Here is a 13,298-nt window from a genome sequence, read left to right as displayed (position 1 = left end):
TATATTTTATGATTATTCGAAAATCGTCTAAAAGAAAAAAAAGAAAAAAAAAAAAGGAGTTTATATTTTAAATTCAGGGATAGTTATAATTTTGAATTAATGAGTTTTATGAAGTTCAAAATACTTTCAAGTTATTTTTTTTAAAGTAGTTTTATCATTTTTTAATAATAAACATGTATATTTTAGCAATCACGTTATTTTATAAATATTTGAAAAGTCATCACAAAAGATTTTACATTTTAGTTAAATATTTTATTAATTTACTTTAAGTTATAGTTATAATATCGAGTTAATTGGTTTTGTAGTTGAATCAGTTAGTTTATAATTAAGTAAATTATTTCTTATTTCGTTAGGATTAAGAAGCTCATTAATTAATTTATATTAACTCATCTTGTTTAAATTTTAGTTGAATTCACCAATTAAATTCTATTAGGTTATAATTGAAACCCCATTATTTAATAACAATTCATCCCATCTTTTAAGATTAATTTTGGGCCCTTTTATTTCACTCCAGCAGGCCCAATTCCCATTTCCAATCACAAATAAATTTCCAGCCCATTATACTCCCTCCAGCAGCCCAAATCAATTACCCCTAGCCCACTTCTTTTTCAATTCTTTTCCATTCCAACCATACCCATAAACCCAAACCCACAACAATACAATACATATAACAACAATACAATACATACGTACAGCAGTAGCAATTCCAGCCGACCCCCATCCCCTTTCCCTTCACAATTCCAACTCTACAATACGATAAACAACATCCATACAGTACCAAAACAGCCCCTGCCAGCGTCTTCCTCTTCCCCAGACGCAAATCCAAAAATGTCAAAGCAACAGTAGTCCAAATCTCTGCAACAGCCGCCCATCCTAATCTTGTCATCCGGATTTCGTGGGATTTGGGTTGATTTCTTGGAAAAACGAACAGCTCTTTGGTTCTTGAAATTTTTTGAATTGAGGATTGAGTGGGAGAATTCCTATTCTATCCTTTCCCCCGAGAATCCGAGCCCTAATTCCCCCATCTATATAATACCCCTTCTTATTCATTGTTTGGGGGGATTTTTCTTTTATTTTAGCAAAAAATATATATTTAAGGATTAGTGTCTAAATACAAGAAGATATACTTCAAAAACAGGGGATACAAGAACTTTCGGCGTTTGGGTTCAATTTTCTGCCCAAATCTCTTGACCATTGTCTGTAACTGAGTTCTCGTAGTGAAGGTCGTCGTTTCAGCTCGTCGTCCTAGTATCGCTGCTCCGGAAAAGGTAATATTCTCGTCCTTTCCTTTCAGACGAAGTGCGTTCTGTTTTGTTACTATTAGCTTGTCTTGTTAGCTGTGATTAGCAATTCAGATTTTTTTTTTTAGTTCGAAACCATCTTCCATAGATAGTTCATCTCTAATCTGATATATGATGTTCGTAACTTACTTATTACTTCCGTTAATGTAAATAATATAAATTGAGTGCTCACTGTCTTATTTTATTTTATTTTTTTTATTTTATTCTTTCTTCATGGCATTTGTTCTTTAGGGATTAATATTAGCTGTTGTATTTATAGAATCTGTGTTCTAATAAACGTTTGTTGCGTAGGCTGTGTTATTTTGCATTTGCGAGTTGATGTATTTCGACTTTCTTACTAACTAAGGCCGAGTAAAAGTGAATCAATAAACTGGTCATTTACACTCTGTTGGAGCATATGTTCTTCTATTAAATCCTCCATGTAAAGTGTTTTACCATGTTAATTTTACATATATGTCCTTATTTTCTACACCCTTAAAATGAGCTAAAACGAAATTGTATTGTTTGTATCTAAGTTAGCTTGAATTCAATTAATGTTTAGTCGTCCTCTTCCTCCTTTCTCCATTATTGTTCGAGTTCCGTTGCTTTGATGCCTAAGATTTGCTCAAATCTTTACCTCCTTTACTTAGTAATTTTGTATAAGTGAATAGTCGTTTGCCATAAAGTTAGTATAGAATATCTTATTATTTTTCGGGTTTTAATTTGTTAAAGTTTCATCCTTGAAATTATTTGGAAGCATGAATTTTTTTGTATTAATCGCTCATTATATGGCTTGCTAATTATTTAAGCCCCCATGTTAATCCCTGTAGCTCTGTTATGTCGTGTTTATGGTCCCATTCATTGATTAAAAGCTAATAATAATTGCATTTTTTTTATTTCAGTGGCTATTGTCAAGAATGCCTCCTTTGATTGTTGTTGTGATTGTGTGATCTAGGAATTTAATATATTTAACCATATTCAAGCATGCAAGATCATAGTGTTGCCCCCATACGGTTGATTATTAATACCAATGTAATATTTCCTAGCGGAACGAACAAGTGTGGTTGATCCCAGGAAGTTTGGTTTCTTTTTAGCATTTGGGAAATGTTATCTTGTTAAATGAGTTGATTTTAAACTAAGCGCATTTGTTTTACATTTTCTTGTTAACTTAAGCATATTCGGTTGTGTTATGTCTTCTTAGTTAGCATAGTTTGATGTTTGGATGTAGATGAATCCGTCATGCTTGATTTGCCAAGGTTTCAACTTCTCCCATTTGTTCATCACATAGCTAGTATATAATCTTCAAATAAGCTCAAAAATTTAGAAGTGTTCAATGTGTTTTGGAATAATACCATGTGCTGTGATTGATTTCCCTAGATGATAATGCAATGTGATTGGAAATTAATAATGCTCACATGTGGTCTCTTCCCATTCTTGGTGTGTAAGGTTAGCTGTAATTGAATTTGCAATGAAAATGCCAAAGTTTCCTTTAGTTTAAAATGGTACATCAATCAATCTTCTTATTCCATTTGCTAATTTGTATTTATTTGTCCACTTTATGTATGTCCGAGTGAGTCCTATGTATTCATGTCTACACCTCGCATTTCAAATGGGCCTCGGAGGCCTAAAACTCCCTCTTATCGAGTCAACCTCGTCATTGGGAGCATATGGAATTCGAAGAGGAAATCTATGTTATAAAAGAAGCTGAAACAGATCTCAAAAAGCCAAAAACGCAGGTGGAAAAAGGCAAATATACAATGATATACAACAGATATACATCGATATACAGGTCAAAAACGCAGGAATACAGGGCTGGAGTGAAATACATGTGTTCGGAAGCAATAAAATACATGAAAGGGGCTGATATACATGCCGATATACATCAGCTGTATACCAAAAACGGGATTGAGTAAATCCCCAGAAATTACAGCGAATTTGGCCCCAAAAAGAGGCCCAAATTCAATTTCTAACTTATTTAATTGTGTGATTATTTATTTATTTGTTTTCTTACACTATCACCCCACTGTCACCTTCTTCTCTCCCATTTTTCTCACCAGCCAACTACACCAACATTCAATCTTTCGATGAACCATATTCTTTATGTTAGTTTCTTTAAAAATAATTCATTTTATCAACTCCTATGCTCATTCAAATATTTTAGTCAAGAACTTTCACTCATCTTTAATTAGATTAAAATAATGTCTTGGTTTGTCTACCAAGTTGGTTCGAATTATACTTTCTAAAATATGACATAAATAAATTTTTAATTAATCTAGTTTTGTTAAAATCCTAATTGACCAAGTTGTTTCAATTGAGACCCAATTTTTCCAAAAAATTTAAAAATTATTCTTTATTTAACTATATTTTTTTCAAAGTTAATCTTATAATTGTAAAATATTATTATAAATACTTAAGTCATTTTCTCAAAAAGGGTTAGTCAAAAGTGGTTTTCATGTTTTAATTTATTAAATTGGTTTAAAATGAATTAAATAAATTCTAATTAATCTAGTTTTATTAATATTCTAATCATTTGTATTTTGACTCAAATGTTTTTATTTTGGATACCTTTCTCTAAAAATAAAAATGAAATAAAAGCGCGTCATTTATTTAATCATTTTCTTAAAGTTAATCAATTATTGTAAGTTATTATTCTATGTTAAATCGTTATTTTTCTAAAAATAGTCAAATATATTTTAGTCAAGTCGCAGGTCAACCGCATGTTAGCGGACACTTCGAATGCTTAAACCCTTCTCGAAGTGTAAATTGAACCCCGAACCCTCTTTGGTATTTTCAAATGATTTTTTCTGTTTAAATCTTTGAAATTTATAAGTTTTCTTAATTTCTTTAAAAAATTAAGTGGCGACTCTTTCTAATTATTTCTCAAATTGTTTTATACTCAGAACATTTCAAAAAATGTGATTTTTCTAAAGGTTAGGAAAATTACGGCACAACAATCGTGATGTAGAATACTGTTCACTTCATGATGTAGTGCGTGAGTTCTGCTTGAGAAAACTCACAGAAGACAAGTATATGCAGCTCGCAGTGCCATACAATCCGTATCAACATTTGCATTCCACAGAATCACGGTTATGCATTTATATTCATGATGATCTTGTTAAACAATTAGATCATTCCGACTACCAGCTGGATAAGATTCCAATGCTGGATTTCAAGGAAACAAATTCCTTGGAGTTCATTGCTCATCCAAAATTCAATACATGGAATAACCAATATTCAAATCCTTTAGATTTACTTGTTAAATTAAGATTTGTTCGGGCGTTGTATTTGATGGATGTCGCATTGCCAGATTCATGGGCTACTGCAATACAATCGCTAACTGAGTTGAGGTACCTTGCACTTCATGTCAGACAATTTGAATTGGAGTGGATATCACACCTACACGATCTCCAAACTCTGCAGGTCAGGTTAAGTGAAAAGAGTATACGCCTTAGGGCTGCTACTTTATGGGAAATGAAGAAGCTAAGGCATGTGAATATAGACAGTTTTCGGGTGGTATGGGAAGACATTAATGACGAAGGAAGTTTTGAAGAGTCTTCAACAACTATGCTAGAGAACATGAAGACTTTTCGTACTTGTGATATACGGTTGGATAATATGAATGCAAGGTTGTGGTGGAGGTTTCCGAATCTTGAAGAACTCGGCCTCCGCGTTAAATATAAACCTAAGTTTCCTTTGTTTCCCATACCAGAAGTTCATACTCGCCTTCAGTCTGTTACTCTGAAGTTCTCATTAAATAGAGTCTTCAAGTCAGTTGGATGGGAGAGGTATTTTGTGTTCCCTTCAAATCTTAGGCATTTGCACCTTCGCGGCTGTTTCTTGACGGAAGAAATGGTTTTAAACATTGCAAGATTGAAGAAGCTTGAGAGTCTCAAATTACACATGGGATTTCCTTTTATGAGATTACAGAGGTTTCGGAGCTGTTGCTGGAATGTCACAAATGTGGAGTTTCCTGCACTCAAATACTTGGGATTATTCTTTGTGCAGATAGAAGAATGGAAAGCTTCAGAGGAATCCTTTCCTGTGCTTGAGAAGCTTGTTATAAGTGGATGTTCCGATTTCAAGGAGATTCCCCCAAGCTTTGCGGATATTCCAACACTAAGACGTATTGAACTGACTAACTGCATCGACTCTCTAGGGGTTTCAGCTATGAATATCAGAAGAGACATTGAAGAAAACACAGGATGTGACAGTCTCCATGTTCTAATTGTAAACCGAATATAAATGTATTTAGAAGCAATTCAAAGTTGCTCTATTTCCACTTTTGTATTGTCACATTATCTGTTTTTTTTTTATTAGGAAACTTTTTAACTTGGAAGCTGAGATTGCAATTCAACTTTGCAAGTCTTTGAGAGGTCAATTTCAAAATATGAGATGTTTGGTTATGCTTTTGACAGAAAATAAATGCTTTTGCAGCAGCACAAACTGTTTTCACATACTAAATTAATATTTTTCTCAAAAAGTACTTTTTTGAAAAAAATACTTTTAAGATAATATACTTAGAAACATTTTTTTAAAGTTTGGTTAAATATTAATTGTTGACCAAAAAATGTTTTTAAATTAATTAACCAAACACTAACGGCTTTTTCACTAAAAGTATTTTCTTTTTGAAAATTACTTTAAAAAAAATAAATAATCTCATTGAAAAATTTAACTAAATATGCTATTAACTTCTGTTCTAACTAAAATTTAATCAAAGTTCAATTACACTGGTGGGAGTGCTCCACTCTTAACCAGAGGTCCTGGGTTCGAGCCCTGAATAATGGAGAAAATTATATTGGGAGCGTCACCCCCAAATGGGCCCCGCAGAGCACGATTTAATTGGAGCTCCATTATAGGCTCCAAACACTAGGTAGAAAAAAAGAAGATAAATTTGTGAAAGTGCTTAGTTATTTGCGCTGCTGCTGTTGTGTACAGTATTGATGTAGCACAAGAATGGATTGTAGCACTGTTGCAACAACATGCTCTTAACAGGGGAACTGATTTTGTATGCTATTTACAAATTTTTCAAGTTTTATGACGTTCTTACTATCGATTTTCATTTTTACACATGAGATCTGGAAAATAAATAAATTATTCTCTTGATCGTTGTTTTCATCTCAAATCGTATAATCATTTTATACATGCTAAATCTATGTCGGTCACTATCTTAAACGTTAGGAAACAAAATAAAATGTTGGGAAAATCAGGAATTTTGCCATCATAACTTCACCTGAAATTTGGTATTAAAAAAACCCATATTTTATTTTCTGATATCTAATGGCTCAAATATACTTTCTTTTAGGAATTTTGTAGTGACAATATAATGTGGTAATCAAAATAAATATATAAATAAATAAAAGAATTAAAAACATTAAAGAAAGATTCATATTTGTTCAAATAACTTTTATTTTTTATATAGGATTTTTTAATTATTTAGAGCAATATAATATTTATTTTAACGTCAATTAGTATATTTTAATTAATTGATTCTTTTTATATATAAATAAAAAGAAAATTATGATAATTAAAAAAATTTACGATAAGTTAAAAAAAAAGGTACAAAAGTATCTTCTCAAGGAAATAACATGGAGGTACCGGCACACTGTACATACAGCTGTTGTTGATGGGGAGTTTTAAATTTTAGTCAGACCTAGAAAATTAAAAATGATTATTGGTATACCAACTTAACGTGTATGATTATTAACATCTTATGTAGTACTATTTACAATATTTGTTTAATTAACATGTACTCGCTCCATCATTTTTATTTGTTCATTTAAAATTATGCACCTATCTTAAAAAATATAAATATTTTATCACAATACTTATATTAATTAGTATATAGTCTTATATCTTAAAAAATAAATAATTAATATTGAGGCGCAAAACATGGAATAATAATTACTTAGTATGACCAATAAAGTTGTGGTGGAGAGGTAAGTACTCCTTCATCATTAACTAAGAGATCACGGGTTTGAGCCCCCTTAAGTACGGAGTTGCCTTTGTTAGGGAGCAATTTACTCCCAATATGAGACTTTCTGGCGTGAATCCAAGTTTAATTGGGCTCCAATGTGGGTACCAGACACCGGGTGGGAAACAAAAATAAAATAAGCACCTAGTACGTTTTTTCTTCCTATCCAGATTTTAACATCACTCTTCATTCTTCTTAGAGTTTGGATTTCTCTAAACCCAAAAGCACTAAGCAACCTTGGAGCAACTAATCATCCCCATTGCCACTCTCAATAACGAAAGGTCAGGTTTCTAAATTCTATGAGGTTATTTTTCTTTCAATAATTGGTAATATCTTTTATACGGTAATAGATTGCTCATTTATTTATCTGAGGTCAACTGAGAGATCCATATTAAATTATTGTGTCTCTTTTGTTATATTTCTCTTTATGTTGTCTGATTAGTTGTCTTTCGAGGTTTGCTTTGTTAGATTTCGTATGTCATGTGATTTATTTGGATCCTAACATTGTTATACTAAGTTAGAAATTACAATTCATAGACATTTCCATCCTAAGATCAGAAGAAATGAACTACTAAAGTAAGGGCTTTATTCATTTCATTCATCTTGATTATATAGTGGTTGCCTTTAGACTCATAAGACTTTACTTTGTTACTATAATTTTTCGGTTTGGGTTTTTTTTTTCTCTAAAAGTTTAAGATTGTTAATGTTTGTTTCATTTCTTTTATGAAAGATTGAATGTTGGTAGAGTTACTAATTAGTCAAGGCATGGATGTTGTTGAGACTAGTGGAAAGGAAACTCTTTCTTCTGGAGAGCCTTCCAACAAACGCAGCATTCCATCAATTGATGATGATGAAGTCGTCGGCTTTGAGAATGATGCAGAAATTATAATGAAGAAATTGACTGGAAGAACAAAGGAGTTGGATGTCCTCTCAATCTTTGGAATGCCAGGACTCGGAAAAACAACTTTGGCCAGGAAAGTGTACAACAATCCTTCTATTGTTAATCACTTTGATGTTAAAGTATGGTGTGCTGTGTCTCAAGCATATAATAGGATGACGTTGTTGGTTGAGATTTTCAAACAAGCTATAAATAAAGAGTGCAAAATCAAGGAGAATGATAACGTAGCTGACATGTTGCGCAAGATTCTAATAGGCAAGAGATACCTCATCGTGTTAGATGATGTATGGGAAGTCGAGGCATGGGAGGATTTGAGATTATGTTTCCCTAGAGGTGAAAACGGATGCAGAGTAATGGTAACAACTAGAATTGAACAAGTTGCTAAGCATCTCCAGCACTGTAGTGATCCTTATTCTCTTAGATTTCTAACAATGGAAGAGAGTTGCGTATTATTGCAGAAGAAAGTGTTTCGAGGAGAGAATTGTCCCTCAAATCTAGTGGAAGCAGGATTACAAATTGTCCAAACACTGTAAGGGATTGCCTCTTGTGGTTGTTCTGATTGCTGGAATTATTGCAAAAATGGGAAGAGAGGCGTCCTTGTGGCTCAAGGTTGCAAATGACTTAAGTTCCCTTGCTTTAGGAGAGCAGAGTATGAAGGTAATACAATCAAGTTATAACCATTTAGAAAACCACTTAAAGCACTGCCTTCTTTACATGGGATTGTTTCCAGAGGACCATAAGATTGCAGTGGACGATCTGCTGAAGTTGTGGATGGCTGAAGAGTTTGTATTGAATGTCGAAACAGAGAACATGGAGGAAGCATCTCGAAATTGCTTGAACGATCTACTTAATAGAAGCCTTGTAATGGTCTCTCAAAAGAAAATCAATGGTGACATAGAAATGTGCATACTTCATGATGTAGTGCGTGAGTTTTGCTTGAGAAAACTTAAAGAAAGAAAAGTTTATGCAGCTCACAGTGCCATACAGTCCATATCAGCATTTATGTTCTATGAATTCACGGTTATGCTTTTATATTCATGATGATCTTGTTAAACAATTAGATCATTGCGAATATCAGTTTGATAAGATTCCTGAGTCTAAGGAAAGTACAAAGTGTTTTGGTGAATGTTCTAGATCCTTGGAGTTCATTGCTCATCCAAATTTCAACACATGGAACAGATCAAATCCTTTACCCTTACTTGTTAAGTTGAGACTTGTTCGGGTGTTGCATTTTCCTTATGAGGATCTGCCAAGTTCTTGGCCTATCGCGGTACAATCCCTGACTCACTTGAGATACCTTGAAATTTCTGTCGAAGAATTTGATTTCAAGTGGATATCTCACCTGTTGGATCTTCAAACTCTAGTGGTTGATTCATCTAAATTTAGAAGGACATCACCTGCAACTATCTGGAAAATGAAGAAGCTGAGGCATGTGAATGTAAACAAACTTTGCTTGGTATGGGATGACAATGATAGATCAATTTTTGAAGAATCTTCAACTACTATGCTAGAGAACTTGAAGACATTACACTCTCATCGTATATGTGTGGATGATATGAATCCAAGGTTTTGGTGGAGATTCGCGAATCTTAAAGAACTCAGCCTCCGTGTTGAAGCTTTACCTAGTTGTCCTTTGTTTCCCTCAGTGGAAGTTCATACTCGTCTTCAATCTCTTAATCTGGTCATAAGCCCTCGGGGATTCTTGGGTTCAGTTGGCTAGGAGAGCTACTTTGTCTTCCCTTCAAATCTTAGGCATTTGTGCATTGGCGGTTGTTTCTTAACGAAAGAAATGATTATAAACATTGCAAGATTGAAGAAGCTTCAAAGTCTCACATTAGAGGGGGGATTTTCACCATGGAAATCAGAGTACACTTGTTGGGACGTCACAAATGTGGAGTTCCCTGCACTCAAATACTTGGCATTACACTTTGTGAGTATGGAAGAATGGAAAGCTTCAGAGGAATCCTTTCCCGTGCTTGAGGAACTATCTATAAGAACTGGTTACTTCTACGAGGAGATCCCTCCGAGCTTTGCAGATATTCCAACACTGCGACTTATTAAATTGTATGACTACACGGACTCTCTTGGGGTTTCAGCTATGAATATCAAAAGAGAAATCGAAGAAAACACAGGATGTGACAGTCTCCAAGTTCTTTTATTGTCCTAAACAATATTGTATTTCTTCTTTTCTTCTGCAGGTAATTACTTATAGATAGTTTCTCCCTATTTTCTTCTGCAAGATTCGCAAATCTCCCTATTTATTTGTATTTCAGAATGTATTTAAGTTTCACAAATTTAATATATTTATGTATTCAGTATCAATTTCATATATCTGTATATTCAAAATTAATTTCATCAGAAAATAGACTATCCAGATTGTCAAGTGATGTTTTTTATTCACATTTTTTTTAAAAAAAAAAGTTAAATGCATTTCTTAACATATCAACTTCCAAATAACTTTTTCTGAAAACATTTTTCAAATACTACCTTTTTTACAAATATCATACTTTATTTCTGTTATATGTCGGAATGCTTACTTTAGTAATCCTTTCGTTTTATATGATTTTGTTCTTTTATTAAAAATAGTTATCTCAATTTATGAATAAAAACTTAAAGGTTTAATTAGTTATTTTTTTCACCTTTATTCTTGGTCATAAATATAAACATATATTAATGTGGTGCAAAAAAAGAGAAATATTAAATATAAAAAAGTAATAAATAAGAATAATTTAGTTAAATTATCTTATAATTACTATTTTTGTTAGGGGTGTGCATTAAACTTTAGAGTTGTTAAACTAAATTAGAAATCATAACTATATATATCCCTCCTAGCTTTGCGGATATTCCAACACTGCAACTTATTGCATTGTATAAATGCATTCATTCACTTGTCGTTTCAGCTGTGAACATCAAAAAAGATATAGAAGAAAACACTGGATGTGACAGTCTCCAGGTTAGCCATATTAGGTGGTGAAGATCGTCCAAAATCATAAAATGAGTCTAATCTTCCTTTCCGTAGATAAGAGATAAACCTGCCTTTTGGCATCACTGCATTACCCTTCCATGTCCGAAAAATGGAGTCTAACAATCTTTGTCCAGCATTCAACATGTTATGAGTTGCCACTACTAAAACAACTGTGAATACCAACTTCTTTTACATCCAGATAGATAACTTTATAATTTTGAATTTAGAGAACCTCTAACTTTACAGAACTCCAAAATGACCTTAAAAGATAGTTATTTAGTTTTGGATTGAAATGGAGCAAAATAATACACTAGGATTTCTATGGCTGAGCAAGACTAGGCTGAGACGGGAAGAGTGGAAGTGATTTGTCTTAATGAGAAACATCACTAGCTAGTAGTGCCCTGCTTGAGTGGTTGGGACGTGGGTCTCCCATGTGGGACATCTACTAGATCGAATCTAGCCTTCATTTGCGACTCAGTCATGAGTTCATCGCATGGGGCTTACCTAGTGCGTTTTATATCTCCTGTGAGCAGGTTACCACAAAGTACTCACCCAACAGGCAGAGGATATATATGATAGAGGTTGTGGGTTTACTTGGAATTCCCAAAAAAAAACATGACTAGTAGTACGAGCTTGTTTAGTGAAGCTTCTTGGAGGCTAAAACCATTGTTTTTGCAAATTTTGATTAGTTCTCATCACTTGTATTGATCATTAATCATACATGTGAGTGTGCACATTACTCATTTTATATTTCTGTTACCATCACCTTTTGGACCAATTGATCTCTCATTTGTTGCCACCCTCATCAACAACACAAGGTGAGAATCCTTTTTAAGTTCTTTTTGTTCTTATTTTGCTATGGCTCTTCTGATCTTTTGTACAATAATATACATTCACTTTTTATGCCTTCTTTATATATGCACAACAAAGTAATAACACACTAATTACGGATAACTTCACATAGACGAAGGTAACTAGAAGGGGCTGAGATACTAGACCATAGAAAGGAGATGAGAGGATCAGAAAGCCAAAAGCTTCACATAAATTCCATGCCCCTTCTTCTAACTTCTAGTTCTTTTTAATAGAGATACTAATTGGGCCTGGATCCCCAAATAAAAGTATCTAATAGCCCATAGGCCCTTACCAAGTCACGTCGGGTTCACAACAATACTCCCAGCCTCAAAAAGAACCTTGTCCTCAAGGTTCAAGTCATGAAATTCATCCAAAACTCTCTAAATTATCTGACGAGTAACAATTTCCACACACTTCAAAGTCACAAGTGTAAAGTGAAACAACATTCCTCCATCTAGCAATGAACTAGGCCAGATAAAATGATCTAGATGTTCTGATGTGAGGTGTAATTTTATGTTGTCTTTGGAGAGTATTAAGGAAATTGACATTACTCCCGTTGCCTCTTGAACATATTGTCCAGCTTTAACTAGAACGATAACCCCTCTACAATGGCAAATGTCATTGCAACATACTCCTCTAAGGTGATGTTTGTAGGATAATGCCTTTGGCCGATCCAGTGACATAAGACAAGTAAACTTATTACTTTCAGCTGCCATAGAAACAGACGTGTTCATCCTCTTAGCTACTCCAGCAATCTGGTAGGTTCTCGTCCAGTTAGCGGTACCACCCCTAGATGAATCATATAAACAACATCCATGTTATATGTCACAACAAAATGTATAAATAATCTCACACAACAGCTACTGATATATTCCTCCATGCTATTCCCATTTCGTAATAGCTTGTTATCTTGTGGTTGGTGTCGGTGTACTGAATGCACAACCATTCCTGCCTCTAATAGTGCAATTTGAGCATTCCCGACAATGGTAGAATCAATTGCAGAAATAACATCTACACGCAAATAAATATTAGTGAAGGAGGGAAATGCTTTATCCACTTCTTCGTCTATGTCCTTCAATACAAATTCCTTAAAAATAACAGTCCAACTAAAATTGGGATCTCCAATTAATAGTCTTGCAACCTTGTGTCCACAACCAATCACATAAGACCACCGAAGAGTGTCGTCGAACATCCTTGTTGTACTAATTCTGAAATGTTTAACAGTTCCCTCGTCCATTGAAAACATTCCCAAGTCATCAAGGAGTTCACAATCACTGTACTCTGGTCCAACAACTACCAGCTTCCAATACTTCACTGCGGTGATTGCTTTCA

General features: G+C 33.7%; 2 protein-coding genes and 1 long non-coding RNA gene across 3 annotated transcripts in view; all 3 read left to right on the top strand.

Annotated features, from left to right (window-relative positions):
• Positions 1–329, top strand: part of LOC102590686 (putative late blight resistance protein homolog R1A-3) — a 1,931-nt gene extending 1,602 nt beyond the window's left edge. The window contains exon 2 of the mRNA XM_015312934.1: positions 306–329. Coding sequence (XP_015168420.1) covers positions 306–329 — 24 coding nt within the window. The remainder of the gene's footprint in view (positions 1–305) is intronic.
• A 17-nt stretch (positions 330–346) lies between these two features.
• Positions 347–3,254, top strand: LOC107062385 (uncharacterized). Its single transcript, XR_001474575.1, has 2 exons — positions 347–1,268; positions 2,183–3,254. It is a non-coding gene; the product is annotated as an uncharacterized lncRNA (long non-coding RNA).
• A 4,762-nt stretch (positions 3,255–8,016) lies between these two features.
• LOC107062376 (putative late blight resistance protein homolog R1A-3) lies at positions 8,017–8,682 on the top strand. The gene has a single exon (XM_015312933.1). The coding sequence runs from the start codon at positions 8,017–8,019 to the stop codon at positions 8,680–8,682; it is 666 nt and encodes a 221-aa protein (XP_015168419.1).
• Positions 8,683–13,298: the final 4,616 nt, after the last annotated feature.

The sequence above is a fragment of the Solanum tuberosum genome, unplaced genomic scaffold (assembly GCF_000226075.1).
Source record: "Solanum tuberosum cultivar DM 1-3 516 R44 unplaced genomic scaffold, SolTub_3.0 scf00222, whole genome shotgun sequence".
Taxonomy (NCBI): domain Eukaryota; kingdom Viridiplantae; phylum Streptophyta; class Magnoliopsida; order Solanales; family Solanaceae; genus Solanum; species Solanum tuberosum.
This window is presented reverse-complemented; position numbering and strand designations above follow the sequence as displayed.